The sequence below is a fragment of the Manacus candei genome, unplaced genomic scaffold (genome assembly GCF_025592945.1).
Source record: "Manacus candei isolate 608988 ecotype Guabito, Panama unplaced genomic scaffold, ASM2559294v1 h1tg000024l, whole genome shotgun sequence".
Classification (NCBI taxonomy): Eukaryota; Metazoa; Chordata; class Aves; order Passeriformes; family Pipridae; genus Manacus; species Manacus candei.
The window spans coordinates 1,014,042-1,033,641 of NW_026138072.1; the positions used below are offsets into that span (position 1 = coordinate 1,014,042).

The following is a 19,600-nucleotide window of genomic DNA, read 5'->3' on the forward strand; positions in this document are numbered from 1 at the left end:
TAGTCTCTGGGCGGAGTCTTTCCAGGCATGCACAGTCTTGTACTTTGGGGGTCTTCTCCTCAAGCCTTCATCCCTCTAGTGGTCGCCATGGACGTCTTCCTCAATTTGACCCCTTCAATTAAGTGACCTGAATCCTTCAAGCTTGCAAAATCCTGGCTCTGGGCCTTCTAGATCTTATTCAAACGTCTAGTTTACCTAATTTATTACCGTGCGTGTATTACTCCTATTCTTTCTATAATAAGGCCTTTGGTCCAGTGAGCAGAACAGAACATGGTATTAACCTAAAATGTTCTTCTAGCAAAACAGGTATTGAAGTTTCTTAGCAGGCCAAGATATCTCAGTTAACTCTTTTAGGCCTGGCTCCTGTTTCAATAGCAAGCCCATGCTGAAGCCATTGCAAAACAGGAACTTAGGAATTTGAGAGGAACAGTCTGTTTATTAACTATTTGCTTCTCCATTCTTTTTCAAAATACTCTCACTACCTGTGTGTTTCTCTAAAATTCTTTACATCTGGCTCACAAGAGGCCTTTCTTTGAGTGGCATGATTGCTTTCCCTTTCCCCCTGTGGTTATTATTCGCTCATGAACGGATTTCTTTCCTTACCGCCACAGACCTCTTCCTTCACCATGTGGGACTTCGTTCACTGATACAGTATTCTTCCTTCACTACACTTCACTGATACGCTGAGATTGATACATTCCCTCACTACCCCGGGCTTTCCTTGACGGGTCCGGACTGCAACCATCACTTTGACAAGACTGGGACTCTAACCACCAGGAAGACCCCAAGAAGAGGATCAACGGGATGCCATTGGAACCCACAGAGTGGTGATATTTTTTCTACTTAATCTGTCTCTCTGTTACTCTCTCTCCCCACTCCACCCTCACTCTCTTCCCTATTCCTTTATATCTCTCTCTACCTCATATTTACTGTTAAATAAAAATCTGTACTATTGCCTTCGGCATATGGCCTTGTTTGCAGCTTAATTTTGTCAGAGGCATCTCTCTAATGATTTTAAAGAACCCGACCATAACAAGGTGATATCATAACTGAGTTTATTTTTATAAGATATTCAGGCAAGTTTTACATAAAGGAAAACTTTCTCATATTTTCTCATTTGTCCATAATCTTGGTGGAAAATTACCTGCCCTTTAAGGTGTTTGCATTTAGGGCTTTTCATTCTTTCTTTTGAGTTGTGTCCTTTAGGATTGGCCAAGATTTCAGGTATTTTCCAGATATAAATTTCCTAATTGTCCTTGTGGTTCTGCTGTTTTACACTTTGTAGAATTTCATTTACAGTGCTATAAACATGATTTTTTTTTTTCATACAAAGTACAGACTGTTCTGAAGTTGATGCAGATAGGGATGATATGAAATTTCATCTTTTTTTTCAAAATATTGCATAACTTTAGAGTACACAATCATAGATATATCTAATATTAGCTAAGTTTGATTTTGCTTAGTGGCAGCTTGATAGAGAATAGGGGAAATATTTTGAATTGATAAAAAGTGTTCCTAGGAATGCTAGGTTGTTTAATTAGTTGGTGCTGTAATGAATATGTATTCACATAATATGTGTATTCACATATGTATTCACATATAGTGTGTTTGTGTCTGATTTTGTCTTTCTAAAGTACATGACCTGGTATATGTTGGTCCCCTTATATGCTGCTCTAAATTGAGCTCTTTGAATGTCAGGCTCTACTAGCTCCCCTCAAGTCAATTACATAATTTTTCCATTCTTTGGACACTCTATGTTCTGACACCTAGTGTAACACTAGGTTAACTTGACAGTCTGCTTTCTATTTTTCCATCATCACTTTTGAAGTCTGTGACAAGTCATTTATTTAATGATTAAGCAGTCTTTTAAAAGCCAAAATCTTATCTATTTTTTGTAGGGGGATGGGGGAAGAGAAAAAAATTATTTATAATAATGGCCTGCCTACATTCTGTTTTGTTATTGCTAGTAACCTTTGGCCAGACTACAAGAGCAGGTGTTTTGTTAATTTAAAATATTTTCATCCCTTAGCTTTAATTCAGCTGCAGTTTCTTTGTCCTTGCTGGGTTTCAGGTTCCTGTCCTTCTGGAGAAAGCCAATCCTGAAAAATCAAGAGAAGGTCAAGCAGAAGCCACTGACTGTCCCCTTGTCCTATAAATCCATCAGTTGTCAAACACAGAGGGTAGCTTCTGCTGATATTTCTTTCATGTATGTTTCTATTCTAATATTAATAATATTAGAATAAATACTTGAGGATGCAAAGTAGGAAATGTCTTCTTTCTCTTCTATCAGTCGTCTGCTCTTCTGATTCCTTTGCTCTCCATCCTCCATCCCTTTCTGTAAGGTTAGTTTTTGGTTACTGTCCCCGGCGTAAACAGTCAATCTATTCCAGTTATTCAGCCACACTGCTATAATTTATTTTTCATCTCCCAGGGAACGTTATAAAGTTTAAATTAACTCAGCTTGTGTCTTCAGGAATTAGGCAAGTAAATATTTCTCTACATGCTAATTAATTTGAGACTGTAAAGGATATTAGTAGGCGTTAGTTTTATGCCATGTTCCCCAGCTTTCTCTCCCTTACAAATTTAAGGACCTCCTCAATGGTATTTCCTTGTACTCCATCATTTTGTTAGGTACACATTTGATGAAAAAAAAAATCACTTTTCTGATTAGACTCATTGAATAATTTGTTATGCTCAGTCATGTTTCTTTAGTTTCTTCAGCCTAATTTTCATATTTTCTGATAGCAGTCTAGTTTGCTGGTAACATTTAGCTAAAACATAAATCATAACGTAGAGTTCATCTTGGCAGATAGTCTTCAGGTTGTGTGCTTTTGTAAGACGGGAAAAAAGCAAATAGACACTGGGTGGCAGATGAGCACTGTTATTGAGGTCACTGATTACGGAGCTTCTGTATGTATTCTAAAAATGCAGGCAATTTGTTAAAATTGGTTATTGTTCTGTTATGGCAAAATAAAAATGTACTTTATGTTCCATTTGTAATAAATATTGCTTGTACATTTTGCATTTGTTTTTCAAAATGCTTTTGTTCAGATCCCTTTCTTCCTTGCTTTTTGCTTTTAAGCGTTACTGTCATAATAAAGGGTAATTTGTGATGTCATTCCTGGTTCAAAAACATCAGTGACACTGGAAAAGGAGGATGCAAAGACTAAATTGATAGAATCTATTATTATCTCTACATAAAAGCCAAGGCCAAACAAAAAAGGGGGGGGTATCTGAGTTAGTAAAGAGAGTGCTCATCTTCTCATAGGCCTAGCTGGTATACCACGACGATACTCAGACTACCCAGATGCTTATACCCTATGAAACACCCTATCCTCCATCGGCTCCCTCATCTCCATAGTAGCTGTAATTATACTAATGTTCATTATCTGAGAAGCCTTCGCATCCAAACGGAAAGTAGTGCAACCAGAACTTACCTCCACAAACATTGCTTTCATGGAAGCTTTGTGTGTATCACACTGTCAGGTATCTAGGTATAGTGTGTAATGCTTGTTGTCCCCTGGGTGTAGCAGATTTTTTCTGCACGTGTCAGGACAGAGAAGACCAGTAATAACTCTAAAAGGGATGAGATTCTTTTAAATAGTGCTGTTCTTTATTCTGTACAGTACCTACGTATCTTTCATGACTCAAAATACAGGTGCTTTCTTTGTTGTTGTCTGCAAAAGTATCCAGCTTAGAGATTTTGCTTACTTTTTGTACAGTAGGGTATGTTATCTTCTTTCTACCTTCTAAATTAAAAAAATATTCAGAAAAACAAAGTGTATTCCTCAGGAGACGAACCAGTGCCTGCCTATGTCCTTGCTACATCAGAAGCTGGATCTCATATGGCAAAACTGACTATTGGCTTCTTTCCATGTGCCAAAAGTTCACAGAAGAGTACCTGGTTATTGTAAAGCTGGGATCCATTAGAAAGGCAGACAAGAAATGTGACTAGGGAAATGAAACCTGGAATGGGATTAAACATGTTAGTCTCATTATTAGCTTTTTCTGAAGATTGCCAACCTTGTACCATTGTTTTGTTTGGAAACCGCCAAATTGCGGGGTTTGTTTTCAGTCTAATTAGAAGTGAACATGTCCTTGCCTCTGTAAAGACACAGAACTCATCCAAGTGAAGGTAGTAGCAACTTTTATAACAGAATATCCATTGTGATAAGTTTATTGTCTCATTTCAGGAAGGCAAAACACTTGCTGTAGTTTCTAAGCCAGATATTTGACAGTATAGCTTACCTCCTGTGCTGGGAGTTTAAGAAAGTATCTTCTGTCTGGCTGTGTCACCTATATGGAGCAGAGCTGACCTCCTTCGGTCAGAACACAGTTAAGGGGCTTCTGAAGAAGGAGAACTAGAGACAAGTGTGGTGTAGGGCTCAAGAAGACTTTGCTATGGTAACCCAGGATAATTCACCTCCCTCATCCAAGTATGAATCTTGTTGTCATGGTAATCTGGAGTACTTCATTCCTTCCCATCCACATATGCAGAGTCCCAAGCACATTTTATTTTGTGAGGTAGCCCTGGATAGCTTGCTTCCCCTCTCATCTGCACCCACCTTTGCACAGGCACTAATGTAATGAACAGCTGCAGAACTCAGAATTCAGACCACAGTACCTGCATTACATCAGAGTTCACTAGTGACCAAAACAGGACTTTACGTAGATATGTAAGGCAAATCAGTTAATCAATGCAAGTTTTATTATCCACCCCTGCAGTGCTATCCTTTGAGCTATACTTCCAAGCAGGGTTCTACTCTATCAGGTCCCCCCATTTAGTGTTGGTGTACTGAGGCTCCCACCACAGCAACGCTGTGCTTTCATTAAAGCCAACGCTTTAAATTGCTGAGTGTTGTACCTTGTCCCTGAGGGATTGGCATCTCCTTTTTGCTTGTAATATGTAGATACTTACACTCTCAGTTAGTAGGACACTGCTCTCATGCTGTATGGTTGGTTGGCCAAATTACACAATGTTTGTTTACTACATGCTGGCTCTCTGGAGCAAATACATTTCAAAAGTTATGATGACTGTCTTTCAACACTATTTAATGATGACACATTTGCTGAACAAACATTGGAATATTGTAATTTCATATAAATATTTTTTATTTCTGCAGGAGGCTGATTAGAATGTTTAGTTCTTTTCCCAGTGAGGTGACTCCTGGTCATACTGAAAACAGTAAAAAATCAGCTCAACCAAGATTTAGCATGCTGTGTATAACACATACATTATACATATTTTGTAAAATATGCATTGTACTTGCATGACAATCTCTGTCACAGCTTTGGACATTCTCTACAATATAACTATGTAGTGTGCTTTCAAGCTTCACAGTTCTCTCCATCTCCAAAAATTTTCCCAGCATCAAGAGATGTTTACCAAGCAAAGCTTGCTTCTCTTTTTTTCTCTAAGCTGTGATCCATGCACCTGGCTCCTCCCTTGATCACACCATTCCCAAGATCATCATCCCCAGTTCTCCCAGCTTCTAGGAATAAAAATAATAAATCCCATTCTTCTGCGTTTTAGAACTGCCCACATATCTCACTTGGCTTTCTCTTTTTAAGTTATCTTATGGAATTCCATTTCCCTCACCCAGATTTCTTCCGTGTGTGCCCAGACACCTGCCTTGGTTTCCAAAGTAAATGCTATTATTTTTCTGAGGCTGAGGGCAATTGGATCATCAGTTATGAAACCTGCAAGGCCCTGGGAGCTTCACTGGCCATCATAAGCACCATGGATGAACTGATAAGATCTGTGCTTGAGTCTCTATGCCAGCACCCGGACAGGAAACATGAAAGCAAAACCAATAAAGTAAGATTCCAGCCCCAAACTGCACCCAGTGGTGTAGCCAGGAGCAGATACTTTGGGAAAAGCATCACCTCTGTGTGGGGTAATGGACAGAGATGGAAAAGAAGAGGTGGGGAAGACAAGACTGGCTAAACTATGATGTTTCTTTGCTTTACAGATTTTCATTATATGCTATAAGGGCGAAGCAAACCACAGCTTGCAAAAGAGGAACAGCAAGTAGTGGTGGACAGATAGCACAGCCTTCAACAGCAGGTTGGTCCCTCTGTCCATGTTGGGCACTTGGGTTCTGCCCCTGGGGCAGGTCTCTCTCTTAGTATGGTAGGACAGGGCCCTGGAGGGCTATTGCATTCATTGCTGCTCCCACCTTGAAGGGATTTCTTAGTGGATATGCGAATGATCCATCCTGGGATGGGGACCTTCTCCTGACACCATATCCAGGCTGCTCCTGGCTTTGAGATGGACCAGGGACTGCACAGCAATCCCCTACTGGATACCCTCAGCCAAACACTGCCCCTTCTCTCCTAGAGAGGAAATTTCAGCTTTTCTTAATGCTTTGCAGGTAGTTTTCTTCTTTTCCTCTTCTTGCTCTCCTTAGCATGTTGGCATTGCAGGTTTGAGGTGCAGGGTAATGGGCCATGTGCATAATTGAACCAAGGGAGGATCAGCTCATCCTTGAGCCCCACCAATAACAACTGGGTCTGCAGCAGACCTGACAACTATGTCCTCTGGAAGGGAAAAGAGACCCTGTAAACAGGACTGATCAGGAGAACAGGGAAGAACTGTGCACAGCTTCCTTTGATAAATCCCTACATGGGAACCTATCACCAACACATAAGAATTTGTATTTTCATGAGACTTTCTGCCCAGACAGGCTGGATGGCCATTGCTGCTGGAGCACTGCTGCAGCAAATCCTATTGATAATTTCTGTTATTTGGAAAGCAGACTTTATCTAGAAGTCACTCAAATGCATAAGCTATGCATTTGGGTTGAATTAATTTCAATGAATAGGTTTCTCTGCTTGACAAGGAGGTCAAAAAATGGCGGGGAGGGAATTTAGTAATAACAACAAAACCAATCAACCAAATAAAAACTCAACCTGCCTCCCCCCAAAAAATCAAAAAGCAAGCACACAAACAAAAGCCAAACCAAAAAAACTACTCCAAAACAATCGCAACAAATAATCCCAAACAAAAAAAAATAAAAAAAAAAAGTGCAAAAGACAAACCAAACCCTCCAAATCCCCAAAACTCGAGCAAAACCCGGCTGTCTGCATCAGTCTATGTGCTGACACTCTCAGCGGTGCTTGGAGAGACGCACACATGTAAGTTCTGTCACTCAGGAAAGCTTTTTTGAGTTGAAATTTCCCTTGTTTATATGTGAACCATGATGTGCCACCTGTGCTCTCACCTGAGTTATCTCAGTAAATTGAGGCAAACCACTTTAATAAGCTTTTATTGATGTTGTAGCTCTATCCTCTATCATCACTGTGCATGAGGCACAGGCTTTTCTGATTTCCCATTCAGGGGCTCATCTGTGCCTCCCAAGCTGGTCTTGATCCTTGTGGGAAGTGGATTTGCAAAGCCTGAAATCTCCTGCAAAGACATAATGATGAGAATGGGGCTGATTCCACCCCATCATCTCATGGGATGGGCATTTTGGGGTGGGCATGTGTCAGATGGAGGCATTGTGTTTCTCCTCGCCTCCTGCTGTTATTGGATAGAGCTGGAAGGGTTTTTTTTTGCAAACCCACTTGTGTTTCGCATCGCATCTATGAACCTCAAAGCCCTTGGCTTTTAGTGTCCCGCACCCTTCACCCATCTCCTCCAGGGAGGTGCCAAACCTGCAGAATAAAAATTACATTGCTTAAGAGGAGGAAACTTTCCCAGTTTTGCAGAAAAGAAGAGGTGTGGGGGGTTCTCCTGCTCTTTTCCTGCACTTTCTCATCATACTGCACCATTTCACTGGTGGGTGCTCAAATTTGAGAGGAACTGGTGTGCGCACAGTAAGATCTGTGAGGAGCATATGTGGAGTGTGAAAAGATGTGTTACTGCATGGGTCTGATGGGAGCTGTGGGGTTACTGCACTCTGCCAGCTTTTAGTCTGCAGAGCTTTAGCAGGGGGAATATGAGACCATTGCACAGAACCCAACATCTTGGAGAGATGGGCCAGGGCATGAACTGGGTCTGAAATGGAGCAAAGCTTCTTTTTACACCAACAGGCTGTGGATACACTCACATTTTGGGGTTGAAGGGTGTGTCATCCACCCATCTCCACTCCTTTTGATGCGACCTTACTCCAATCCACACTGGTGGTGGGCTTTTGCCTGTAATAACCTTGATGTGCTCCTGGAAAATGGAAGTGACCAGTTGATTCCAAAATCTCTCTGTGGAGGGCTTTGTGGGGTGCAAAGCCATGGAGTAAATACTTCCAAACTCATGAGACATGAATGTCCCCAATGCTTTGAATGCTTTTCCAAGCCCTCCTGCTACTAGGCACTATTTGTTTCCCTGCCCACTCAAAAATCAGGACTTTCGGGTCCTTTTCAAGCCTTCTCCCTATTTACCCTTTCTTTCTTTTCCTGGAGTACCACCAGCTGAGAGTCTTGATTTTTGCAGCTTTTTGTGCCTTGAGTCCAGTTTCCCAATTCCTCAGAAAGCCAGTAGCATCCTTCCCCATGTAGCTGCCAGTCCTGGGGACACAGCTTGCAGCCAGCATAGGCTGCAAGAGAAGAAAAAGCCATGAGACACCCCACAGGATGGTCAAGGTCTTCCCCAGCCACCAGCTGAAGGCTCTAAGGGCTTCCCCATCTCACACTCTGGCTCTTTTCCCATCCTTGAGTTTTTTCACATCATTGTGGTTTTTCCTGCTCAGCCACCAGACAGAAGGATGATGACTGCAGCTGGGTGACCACAAGGACAAAAATGCCTGGTGAGAGAGAGGGCAGGATGGTGAGGAATCTCCTCCCTTGGGATGACCCTGCTTCTCTGTGGAGGAGGGATCAGCAAAAATTGCATGGAAAAGATAATTCTTCCTTGCAACACTCTTCTTTGCAAAGTAACGCTTGGTGGCCTCGCAGCCCCAAGGGCATCCTTGCAGGAGAAGCCCTCCACAAAGCTCTCATCTGAGCATTCCCAGCAGAGCCAGGATGAATGGAGGATTACCTGTGGGGCTCTCCACTTGGGGCTTGCAGAAATACCGCACCAGGGATGAAAACATGTATTGCTCCTTCTGGTTCCTTCCCTGGATCTCTTCACCTGGCTGGGGAACTCTCATCACCACTGGCTGCGGAGAGCCCTGAAAAACTTGGAGAAATGATTGGGAGGGAGAAGCTCCAGACATTTGGGGATAAAAGCCAAAAACCTCATAAAATCAGGTTTCATTTTCTCACGCAGTTAATTAAGCCAGCCTGAAAAACACAGCTTGTATATTCCACCTTTTTTTAACAATAATGTTTTTAGCTTAGAGAGAACTTACTCTTGGTGGGTGATGTTGCATCTTTATGGGACAACCTCGTCCCCTCCAGAGGCTGAAATGCTTGAAATAAACCCTGATATCCCCTCTCAGGCTGCTCTCTGAGGTGTGAGATGTAGGTAAGAGCTGATTACTTACCCTGCACACTCAGTACCACCACCAGGACCAGCAGGATGAATTGCCCCAGCCCCCCGGCTTTGAGGAGGAGCCCGTGCCACCATGGACAGGAGTCAGGAGCTGAAAGAGACCATATTTGCTGAAAAAAAAAGGAAACATGAAAAAGCTGGGCTTTTAGAGGAAAAAGAAAAAGCCCCTCTGTCAACCTGGTGAGTTGGAGCAGAAGTTTACAGCTTCTTTGCTTCCTCTAAAAAGTAAATCACCACTGATGAGGTCTAGTGTGAGGGCATCACCCACGGGTGGTTTCTCAGATGGTGGAGGAGCTGCAGGAGCCTCAGGAGCAGCTTTGGGCACCCAGTGACGGACCTCGGGGGACCTGAAACCTTCTGAAATGGGATTAATTTTAGAGCTCCCAGCAGAACTGGGAGTCAGTGAGACATAGGTGTCCCCAGCTCTCATCTCCACCAGGATTCCAGACAAGATTTCAGCAGCTTTCCTTCCCATTCAGGCGTGTTGGCTCATGTTTGGCTTCTTGGACCCATTCGCCTATAGAGTCTCAGAAGCAAAACTGTTCTACTTCCAGATGTTTGTCAGCCTCCTCCATCCCCTTCTTGCTCTTTTTCCTCCTCTTTTCAAGCCAGAATCCCACCTTAGAAGACATTTAGCCCATCCAATGTTCTCTGCAATCTTGGAAACCTCAACACAGGAATGGAGAAGCAAGCAAACCCAAGAGCAAACAAACTCAAAAGTCTTCCCAAAGCTTGAAATAATCATGTTTCCCCAAAACAGGACTTACCATAACGTTTCTCAGCAGGAGAAGAACCATCTCCAAGATGCCTTAAATCAGCATAAACAATTTCCCCAGCCATGGCCACTCAGAAGGTTACAGGACCAGCCCAAAAGTGACAGTGTCCTTGGACAACCTTTTGCCTTGTGAGCTATCTACTCATGCCTTCATCCGGTTGCAGGAAATGGTATTGACCAGGGCTTTTATCTGTTTTTTTTTCCTTTTTAATATACATATACGGTGAGGGAATGGGTGTCCTCCAGCCAGAAGGAGATGGCACATCTGGAGTAGGTGGCATGCCTGGAGGTGTAGAAACACCTATGGGTTTGATGGTTGTGTAAAACATCTGTGAAAGCATGCAGAAATTAATAAAAAATAATTTAGGAAAGCCTTTAAATAAGGTTTTTCAGGATAAGGCTGAAGTGTGTCAGGGGCTGTATCAGTGTGGCCACAGGCAGGTAACCAGATGAGGAGGCAGGTGGCATTTCGTGTTTCTTCTCCAAAATATGGGCTGGGAGTGACTTGAGATGCCTTTTGCTCTGTGTGACTTTTTCTGCTGTTTTTGACACAATATTTGGCCTATGTTTGATCCTATGTCAGGGAGATCCCGTGTGGTCAGGAGTGGCCTAGCTCCTGTTCTCACTAGGAGGAGGTGAGAGTCTGGATTTCCTGCAGGCTGCTACTGAATTTTATTATTTTATTTTATTGCTTTATTTTATTTTGATTTTGAGTTTTCTCCTGCAAGCCCATCCCTTCCACTCCTGATGTGTCCTCTTACACTACCCAGACCCATGCTTCCTCCCACATTTGGGACACCTTGGCCACTGATTGGAATGACCACCAATTCCCAGCCTATGCTGACCATTTTCCCTCCCTTTCTTCATTTTTTTTGGTGTTAACTCAGGTTTTGACCACTGCTGTAACACTCCCAAGCAACACCTTTTCGTAGAGTTAAAACCAATGTTTTTTGCCTCAGACACCCAGAAAACAGCAAGAAAAAAAGTAGAAATCTGCCTCAATACCTGCCAGCAGCAAGAAATGGGGTAAAAAGAGGATAAACCCAAAGGTCCAAAGGTCCCAGAAGGAAAAGCATTGCATTATTTTATTTTTAATTAATTTTAAAAAAATTTTTAATTTTATTTTGGGTTTATTGTTCTTATTTTAAACAATTTTTTATATTTTTATTATCTCATGTTTATTTTTATTTTATTTTCCACCCGCAGAGTCTGTTACCCTCACAGAAAGTTTTTGTGGTCAGCTGCTGTCAGTCAGCTTTCCTGCCCTCTGCAAAAGCAGCCCCTCCAGTGGTGTGTGACCACTGATTACAAAAAAACCCTCAGAAATGTAAAATAAAGTAGGGTTTAGGGTAAAATCCTGCAATTGGGTAGCTTAATTGCAAGAGCACTTATGTTTTACATTTCTATATTTAAAAAATGGTAAAATTGGCTGAAGGGAACTGCACTTCCTCCCTGAAGTCCCTTTTGGGGTGCCTCAACATCCCAGGGCAGAGCGATCCCCATCAGCATTTCCCCCTCCTGCACACCAAAAAAAGCATTTTTGGATAATCTGTCTTCCCCAGCTGAGAAAAAAAGCTGTAAATGCAGGAAAAGGTGCTGAAGGGGGTGCAGGGTGGAGCTGAAGTGGAGCCCCTGGTTCGGTGGGTGGACAGGCAGGTGGCCCTCGGGCAGGCAGACCCATAACCCTGTAGGAGGTGCAGGAAAATCCCTGGGAAAAAAACTATAAAATAAACCAAAATAACTTCTTTTTCATACTGTGTTTCTGTTTCTCTTCACAGAGAAGGTTATGCCTCAGCATCTGGCTTGTTCCCACCGGGTGAGGGGGCTTGGGATGGGCTGGGGGACTAAGGGGAGGTGGTCTTAAGTTTTAAGTGTGGAAGAGAATTTCAGTTGCTGGGAGAAGTTTTAATTGCTGGAGAAAATTTTAATTGGGGGAGAAAATTTTAATTGGGAGAAGAAAACTTTAATTATGGGGAGAAATTTTAACTGTGGGCAGAAATTTTCAATTGAGGGGATTTTAATAGGGAGAGATTGTTTTAATTGGGAGGAAAAAACTTTAATTTGAGGGAGAAAACTTTAATTTTGGACAGAAAATATTAACTGAGTGGAGAAGATATTATCTGGGAGAGAAAACTATTGAGGAGAAAGGCTTGTAGGGAGGAAATTTTAATTATGGGCAGAAAATTTTAACTGAAGATGCTTTAATAGGGGAAGAAGACTTTAATTGAGGCAGAAAACTTTAATTGGGGGTGAAAGTTTGATTGTGGGAGAAAACTTTAATTGCAGGGAGAAAAATTTAATTGAAGGGTGAAACGTATAAGTAGGGGGAAAAAACTAACTGAGGGGAGAAAACAATTTGGGGAAGAAAACTTTAATGGAGGGAAGTTTGATTGGGGGAGAAAATTTTAATTGCAGGGGGTAGATTTTAATTGTGGGAGAAAACTTCAACTCGGGAGAAAAGTTTCATTCCAGGGAGAAAATTTTAAATATGGGGAGAAAACTTAGAGCGCTGACAACCTTTGTGGTACCTCTGACAGATGGAACTTTGCTTGGCAGGTGAAGCAGGAGCAGCTGTATACGTGGAACCCCAAAAATGGAAGAAATGAGAGATTATTCCAGATTTTTGGGCATGGAGAGGAGCAAGAGGGCAGGTAATTGTAGGGCAATGAACTGAAGAATCGCTGGGTTTGTTTTTCTTTTTAATACTTCTGTAATTTGAGAACAAAACCCAGCTGAAGTAAGGTTGTCAGGGGGTGAGGGGAAAGCTTTTTCTAGCACTTCCCTTGAGGGAAAATTTTTGTCACTCAGCAGATGGAACTTTTGCTCTAAACAGCCCCATTTCAGACACTGTGGGTTATTTTCATTTAGGATTAACCCTTCCTGAGGCACTCAAGTATATTTTTTCCACAAATATTCCAATTTTATGATTTATTTTGGATGAGAATAAAGAAATTTTTGAAGAGTTGAACTGTTAAGAGCCCCAAAAAGAAGTTTGGTCTTTAAATGCAACTTGGACACATCAGCAAAATATTTATTAACTACTTCTTTCCCTTCAACACTGCCCTGTTTCAGGTCTCCTTATTTTGCTCCCATCTCTATCATCCTCTTGGTCCACAATAAGGTAAAAAAGCAGCTTTGGGAGTCTTTTCCATCATCTCAGTCTAATCAACCAGGGACTAAGATTTTTGGGGAATTTTTTTTTTATTTAGAAATTTGTTGATTTTTCCTATTTGCTAAATTTTTTTAATTATTGATATTTTTTATATATATATGGGGTTTTTTTTAAATTAGCTGGCATATTTGGTTTCTGACTTACTTTCTAATAACATTTTTCCAAGAGGAAGAGGGGAAAGGAGGGTTTGTCCCATGAGGTTTGGTTCATGTGATAGATGGGGACAAAAAGGGAAAAGCTTAAATATAAAGTGGGGGTAGTCCCATGAGGTGAAACCACTAATATTTTTAGGTAAAATTGCTAGGAAACAGAATTTTCTTTGCTCATAGTGAAGGGAAAGAGCATATTCTTGATCACAGGACCCAGAGATGGAGGCACCATGACTTGGATAATTTTCAAGACCCAAAGTGTCTCAGTTTAGGTGGAGAAAAAACCTCCACTGAACTTTAATAATGAGGTAGAACCCAGAAATTAAGGCATGATTTTAATTATGGTGCATCTCAGGAGTTTCAAGCTGGAGCTGTGGAGGAGATTCTCCATGGAGTTTCCATAAATTTAAAAAAATATATAATTTTGGAGAAGAATTTTTTTATATTTCTCTCACAAAATGACACCAAGTCCCCTGGCACGAGGGAGAGACCAACCTGTCATCATCTGGGCATGACCTGGAGCATGTTGTTCCCCTGGAAACTCTCACAGAGGCACTGAAGGTCTGTTCTCCTGCAGGTCACAGCCTGGACATGAAGCCGGAGGCACGTGTCGCCTGCCAGGTGATGCTGGCAGCACTCTTCATGGCTCTGCTTGTCACAGCCATCACTTTTGCAGGTTGGTTTTAGGTCTCGTGAGGAATGTCTCTGAGATATTTTGTGTTGTTGCACATGTTGCACAGACCTACCTCCGCTTCTTCTGTGGAAGACAGAGCCTACCCAACCTGCTGTCCTATTCAGGAGAGGGACATTTCAGAGCAGCCTTTCCACAGAAGACCAAACTCATCCCCTTGGTGCAGGAGCTGATGTCATCCAGAAGTCCTTAGAAAACCAACAGGAAGAGCCATTTCATACATACAGCCACCCAAAAGTATTGTTTTCAGAGAAGAATGGGCCTAGAGACAATGGCTTGAGTCCCAACAAGCTAAGAAGTCTCCAGGAACAGGAGAATTTATTTTCTATCATTTTCACTACTTTTGTATTAATGATAGAGAGAAACACCCAAGAGCATATTAGGGATAGGATTATTTTGAAATTCCTTTTAAAACTGCAGTTTTCTGAAGGCTATCACCCTGTTTCTTTCTTTGAAGGTGCGGCAATCATGTTTCTTGGTCAACACCACAAGCTGGGCCATGATTTGAGCTTATTTTCTCCCATGATTTCTCTTGGTATCTTAATTTTTCTTTTTACTCACAGTTGAGGCAGATGTAAGACCTTCAGAGACCATTGGGTGGAGGATGACCTCCCCACTCAAGAGATGCAAGGGAAAGGTGCTGCTCCTTAACACTGTTCTATTTTTAATGACAGTGCAGGCTTTTCAGCCTCATCCCCAGCCCTACTTTCAGTGCCCCTTCGACTGGATCAGATATAGAGGAAAATGCTACTATTTTTCGGAGGCTGCAGGGAACTGGACATCCAGCCAGGACAACTGCTCAGCACTTGGTGCTTCCTTGGCCATCCTGGACAGCATGGAAGACTTGGTAAGGAGACAAGAGGACATGCTTAGCATCAGGAAAAAAACCCCAAACCAACATATTTGACACCTCATGGTTTCTTTGATTGGTCTTCCTTGGAGACCTGGGGCAGGAACTTGGGGAAGAGGGTTTTCTTGAGGCTTGGTCATCATGGCTCTCCTGAAATTCCTCACCAAAGCCAACTGCTGCAAGAACTGTAGCTATGGGACACATCTTGTTAGCAGATGGAAAGGTTCAAGCCCCAAAGAAGCCCAAAAGGAGCACAAGTAACTGGTAAAATGGAGATTTTTTGTTAGGAGGTAAAAACCTTTTTTCCTCTTTTTTAGAGCTTTGTGATGAGATATAAAGGCATTTCAGAGCATTGGATTGGCCTTTTGCGGAAAGATGAGGAACAGCCATGGCAATGGGTGAACCAGTCACTTTTATCACACTTGTGAGTCTGTGTTTGTCATCGTTACGTTGTTAGTTGGTGTTTCCCCAGCCACGAAATATGCATTTCTTCTGGCACTTGAGGTGCATCCAGAGGCAGTAATGGGACAGTGATGTTTGGGAAGGGCAACACTGCATCTTGTTTCTCTCCTTGACCTAAGATATGGGAGTGGTGTGTTTGGTGAGAAAATACTGAAATTAGATGTTTTATTGTAAGTTTTTTTTTTCTTGCAAAGCTTTGGATTTCTTATTAGAAATAGAAATAAATCAGCATCAGTGTTGGCATATTGATGCTGAATAATTTCTACTCCTATATAAGAAATATATATTGATATTTTGACATGTTGATGCCCAAAAGGATGCCCAAGAACTGAAATGGGGGGAAGCCTATTTGTGAATTTTCTCCTTTTTCCTGCTGAGCCTGTCTGAGGGGGATTTTCTCCTCTGTCCTTCCAGGTTTCAAATCCATGGTGGTGGGCTCTGCGCTTACCTGGATGACAATGGGCTCAGCTCCTCCTACTGCAGCACTGAGAGGAGCTGGATTTGTAATAAACCTGAGCTGCAGAGCTCAGGCAAGGGCAGTGGGATGAGACGGGCTAAAAACCTCTGTGTCAGCTCCTTGGGTGCTGAAGGGAGGGCTTCTCACACTCAGATACCTGCTGCACCAAACCTCAAAAAGGCTTTGAATCCCCTGCATGAGGGGTTCTTGAGGGTACCAGGGGACCAACAAGGTGTTGATGGGAAAGGGCAACCTTTGGAGACCCATGTAGGGCAGTCCTAGGGGATCCTGGGGGCTAGGGCAGCCTTGGGGGGTCTTTTTAGGTCTAGGGCAACTTGGTGAGAGGTCAAATGCAGACACCTCCTGCTTCTTAGAAAAAAAAATTTATTATATTCTGAGCACATTTATATAAATTGCATGTTAATTACTTGGAAATACATCCTGAGCATGGAGAGGGAAAGAGTGGGCGAAGTGAGTGTGAGCACATCCTTGTGATGACAAAATCAGCAGCTGGCATAAATGCAAAGCCTGCAAAAATTAAGATTTTTAATTTGGGTTGAAAGCCTGGCCAGTGATGGGCATTGGGTCAGCAAAGGAATTATCAGAGAAGGCTATCTGGGAGGAAAAGTCAAGTTTTCAGGTCAAAACCAGTTCAGTGAAGCCCTGCTTCTGTTAACAAGCTTAATTGAAATTAATTGAATTAATTTAATGACAGTGGCTTTGAGATGAGACAAGCTGTGGTGAGCTCAGGCTCAAAATCCCCTAGACATAACCCAAAATAAAGACATCTATGATGAAGGTAGGACCATGAGTTGAGCTGGAAAGGACTCCAAGACCTGGAAGAGAAGACTGGAGGAGCATCAAGGAGCATTCCAAACACCATGGTGCAACCAGCTGTGGAAGGATCCTGTCAGCACATCAGCCCTTGGGGGACAGTTTGATGGTTGAGAGGAGCACACAGAAGTAGGGGAAGACCTTCTCTCCACTGAAGGAAGCCACAGGGAAGGTGAAGATGCACTGGCGGCTGCCAACAGCATAGAAGGAGACCTGTCCCACCTCGTAGTCCAGGTAGACCCCAATCTCCCCATTGAGGAGTGGGATGGAGGTGTTGGATGGAGCCGTGAGGGCAACACAGAGCTCATCATACTTCTGCAAGCCCCAGATCTCAGCACTGGGCTTGAAGAGGACCCGGCCTTTCCTCTGAACCGACTCACGGGCCACTCCCACGGCCCAGAAGCGCCCATTGGCCTCCACCTCCCAGTAGTGACGGCCTGAGGTGAAGCCCTCACGGCCCAGCATGCACGGATCTGTGTCAAACCGGCCGGGACCCTCAGGCCACCGGCGCTGAGGTCTGCCCCAAGTGGCCTCTTTGAGGTCCTCGGAGAGGATCACCTCAGGACCCACTGTGGCTGGATCCAGGGTCACATCCACTGAAAAGCAAGACAGAGAAGGGATCAGAAGCCACATTTAAGTGTAGAGGAGGCACCCAAAAACCTGATTCAAAAGTCACTGCTGACTTTTCAAGGAGAAAGGGAGAGGAGGGGTGAGGTTGGAGATGGAAGAGTGAAGAGGTGGAGGTTGGAAATGGAGGATATCCAGCTCAGGTTGGAGACAGAGAAGTCAAGAAAAGGAGACTCTCCAGTTGAGACTGTAGAAGGAAGAGATAAAACATGGATGCTGGAGATGGAGGATCTCTGGGCCAGGTTGGAGATGGACGAGTCAAGACATGGAGGCTGGAGATGGAGGACCCAGGGATACAGAAGGTGGAGCTGGAGAATCTCCAACTCATTAGACATCTCATTTGATGCAGCCCAGAAAACACTAGGAATTAGTACTTTGCTCCTGCTTTGATTACCTTCAAACTGTTTGGCAGTGTGGTAGTCCAGGGCAAGGTCCCATGTGCATGGCCGTGGTTTGAGGAAGAAAGCCATTGTGCCTGCAGTGTCCTCCCCTCCTGGCTGGAGGCAAGAGAAAGGGAAAGAAAGGGAAGGAAAAAAAGAAGGAAAGAAAGAAGGAAAGAAGGAAGAAGGAAAGAAGGAAGAAGGAAAGAAGGAAGGAAAGAAGGAAGGAAAGAAGAAAAGAAGGAAGGAAGGAAAGAAGGAAAGGAAGGAAAGAAGGAAAGGAAGGAAAGGAAGGAAAGGAAGGAAAGGAAGGAAAGGAAGGAAAGAAGGAAAGAAGGAAAGAAAGAAAGAAAGAAAGAAAGAAAGAAAGAGAGAAAGAAAGAAAGAAAGAAAGAAAGAAAGAAAGAAAGAAAGAAAGAAAGAAAGAAAGAAAGAAAGAAAGAAAGAAAGAAAGAAAGAAAGAAAAAGAAAGAAAAAGAAAGAAAGAAAGAAAGAAAGAAAGAAAGAAAGAAAGAAAGAAAGAAAGAAAGAAAGAAAGAAAGAAAGAAAAAGAAAGAAAGAAAGAAATCAAATTATTGTCCTCCAAACAGGCCCTTATCAGCTTTGTGCCCATTTTTATGTCAGGAAATGGGCTCAACCACCACATCTAATCCAAATACTTCAAGAAAATGCCAATTTTTTTCTCCAACAGTTGTAACAGAGCTTGTTTCATTTATGGAAAGACCCGTGGAGAGCAGTTAAATCAATTAATTTCCAATGACTATGAAGGGAACATGAGGAGCACATTTGGATGGACCCATCTACCTTGTAGATATTATTATAACCCAAACCCCCATTCCTTGTGCTGGTTCAGGGCTGAATCCGTCTTAAATACATCTCTGCCTCCACCATTCATCAACCAAATCTGACAAGGTTTATTTGAGTGAGGAAAGTCCTTAAAATTAAGATAAGCCAAGTCTACCTCTCATGTCCAGAGAAATCCTCTGAGGGGGGGAGAAATTTGCTGCTGGTCCTGGAGAAAATGTGTGCAGGGGAGATAAGAGCTGGCACTGAAGGGCCTAAAATCCATCCTCCAGAACCTGGGGCTTTGCATGCAAAAAAGGGCTTGCCTGCACTAAAGGGCCCTGGAAATGAGTAATAAAGCCAAAAATGGTTGAATAAATCGTGTTGTAATGGTTGAAAATGAACAGGTTGCTTCATTTTCTTGTGTTCATTTCCTCAGCAAATCTGCAGAAAGGGGGATTAAAGCAGCAGGGGGATGAGTAAAAGTGAGGAAAAGGTAAGAAAATCACCCTTAAATGAAGACAAAAGCAGGAGACATCCTCTTTCTCACCCAGATTTCCCCAGATGGATTGTTATGAGCAAATATCACCATGACCCTCCACTGCAAAACACCATGAAATCTGAAACAGAGACCCTGAGGTCAAAGCAAGGGCAAATCCACTTTCCTTCTTGTGTTGATGTGATGGAGAGAAAGCTCAAAATCCCCTTTTCCCCCCCAAAAGACAGCAAGCTGATGTAACCACCTCTCAGCACTGTGAGTTCCCCCCTCTCTCAAACCTTTTTGGTGTTTTCCTTGGTGTCACCGGTGCTGTTTTCGGGTTGCTTTTCCTCCACTGTCTGCTTCTCCACTGGATTTGTTTCCACTTGGGATTTTTTTCTCCCCTCTCTGGCACAGGCTCAGCCAAAGCTCGGTCCTATCTCTGCCTCTGCCAGTTTTTATCGGTCAAGAAGGGAGGAGCCCTCTAATCTCTCACCTGCATATGGGGC

The 19,600-nt window shown here is 42.8% G+C and overlaps 3 protein-coding genes across 6 annotated transcripts; 1 reads left to right on the forward strand and 2 right to left on the reverse strand.

The window, feature by feature from the left end:
* Positions 1 to 1,041: 1,041 nt before the first annotated feature.
* On the reverse strand, positions 1,042 to 14,150 carry LOC127471501 (CD209 antigen-like protein E). Of its 2 annotated transcripts, XM_051788450.1 has the most exons (8): positions 14,025 to 14,150; positions 10,201 to 10,537; positions 9,426 to 9,524; positions 8,978 to 9,118; positions 8,380 to 8,534; positions 8,052 to 8,161; positions 7,224 to 7,656; positions 1,042 to 6,540 (listed from the first exon to the last, which is right to left on the reverse strand). In XM_051788450.1, the coding sequence occupies exons 2-7, from the start codon at positions 10,271 to 10,273 to the stop codon at positions 7,488 to 7,490; spliced, it is 747 nt and encodes a 248-aa protein (XP_051644410.1). In that variant the 5' UTR covers positions 10,274 to 10,537; positions 14,025 to 14,150; the 3' UTR covers positions 1,042 to 6,540; positions 7,224 to 7,487. The 2 variants fall into 2 exon arrangements, with proteins under 2 accessions (XP_051644410.1, XP_051644409.1); XM_051788449.1 differs by lacking the exons at positions 1,042 to 6,540; positions 7,224 to 7,656; positions 14,025 to 14,150 and having other exon boundaries at positions 7,672 to 8,161; positions 9,611 to 10,293.
* Positions 12,802 to 16,271, forward strand: LOC127471320 (C-type lectin domain family 2 member E-like). Its single transcript, XM_051788081.1, has 5 exons — positions 12,802 to 12,859; positions 14,107 to 14,205; positions 14,895 to 15,067; positions 15,388 to 15,494; positions 15,947 to 16,271. The coding sequence occupies exons 1-5, from the start codon at positions 12,802 to 12,804 to the stop codon at positions 16,269 to 16,271; spliced, it is 762 nt and encodes a 253-aa protein (XP_051644041.1).
* LOC127471502 (butyrophilin subfamily 1 member A1-like) lies at positions 15,642 to 19,540 on the reverse strand. Of its 3 annotated transcripts, none has more exons than XM_051788453.1 (3): positions 19,391 to 19,540; positions 17,845 to 17,943; positions 15,642 to 17,419 (listed from the first exon to the last, which is right to left on the reverse strand). In XM_051788453.1, the coding sequence occupies exons 2-3, from the start codon at positions 17,918 to 17,920 to the stop codon at positions 16,908 to 16,910; spliced, it is 588 nt and encodes a 195-aa protein (XP_051644413.1). In that variant the 5' UTR covers positions 17,921 to 17,943; positions 19,391 to 19,540; the 3' UTR covers positions 15,642 to 16,907. The 3 variants fall into 3 exon arrangements, with proteins under 3 accessions (XP_051644413.1, XP_051644412.1, XP_051644411.1); XM_051788452.1 differs by having other exon boundaries at positions 17,845 to 19,233; XM_051788451.1 differs by having other exon boundaries at positions 17,845 to 17,947; positions 19,391 to 19,539.
* Between the last annotated feature and the right edge of the window lie 60 nt (positions 19,541 to 19,600).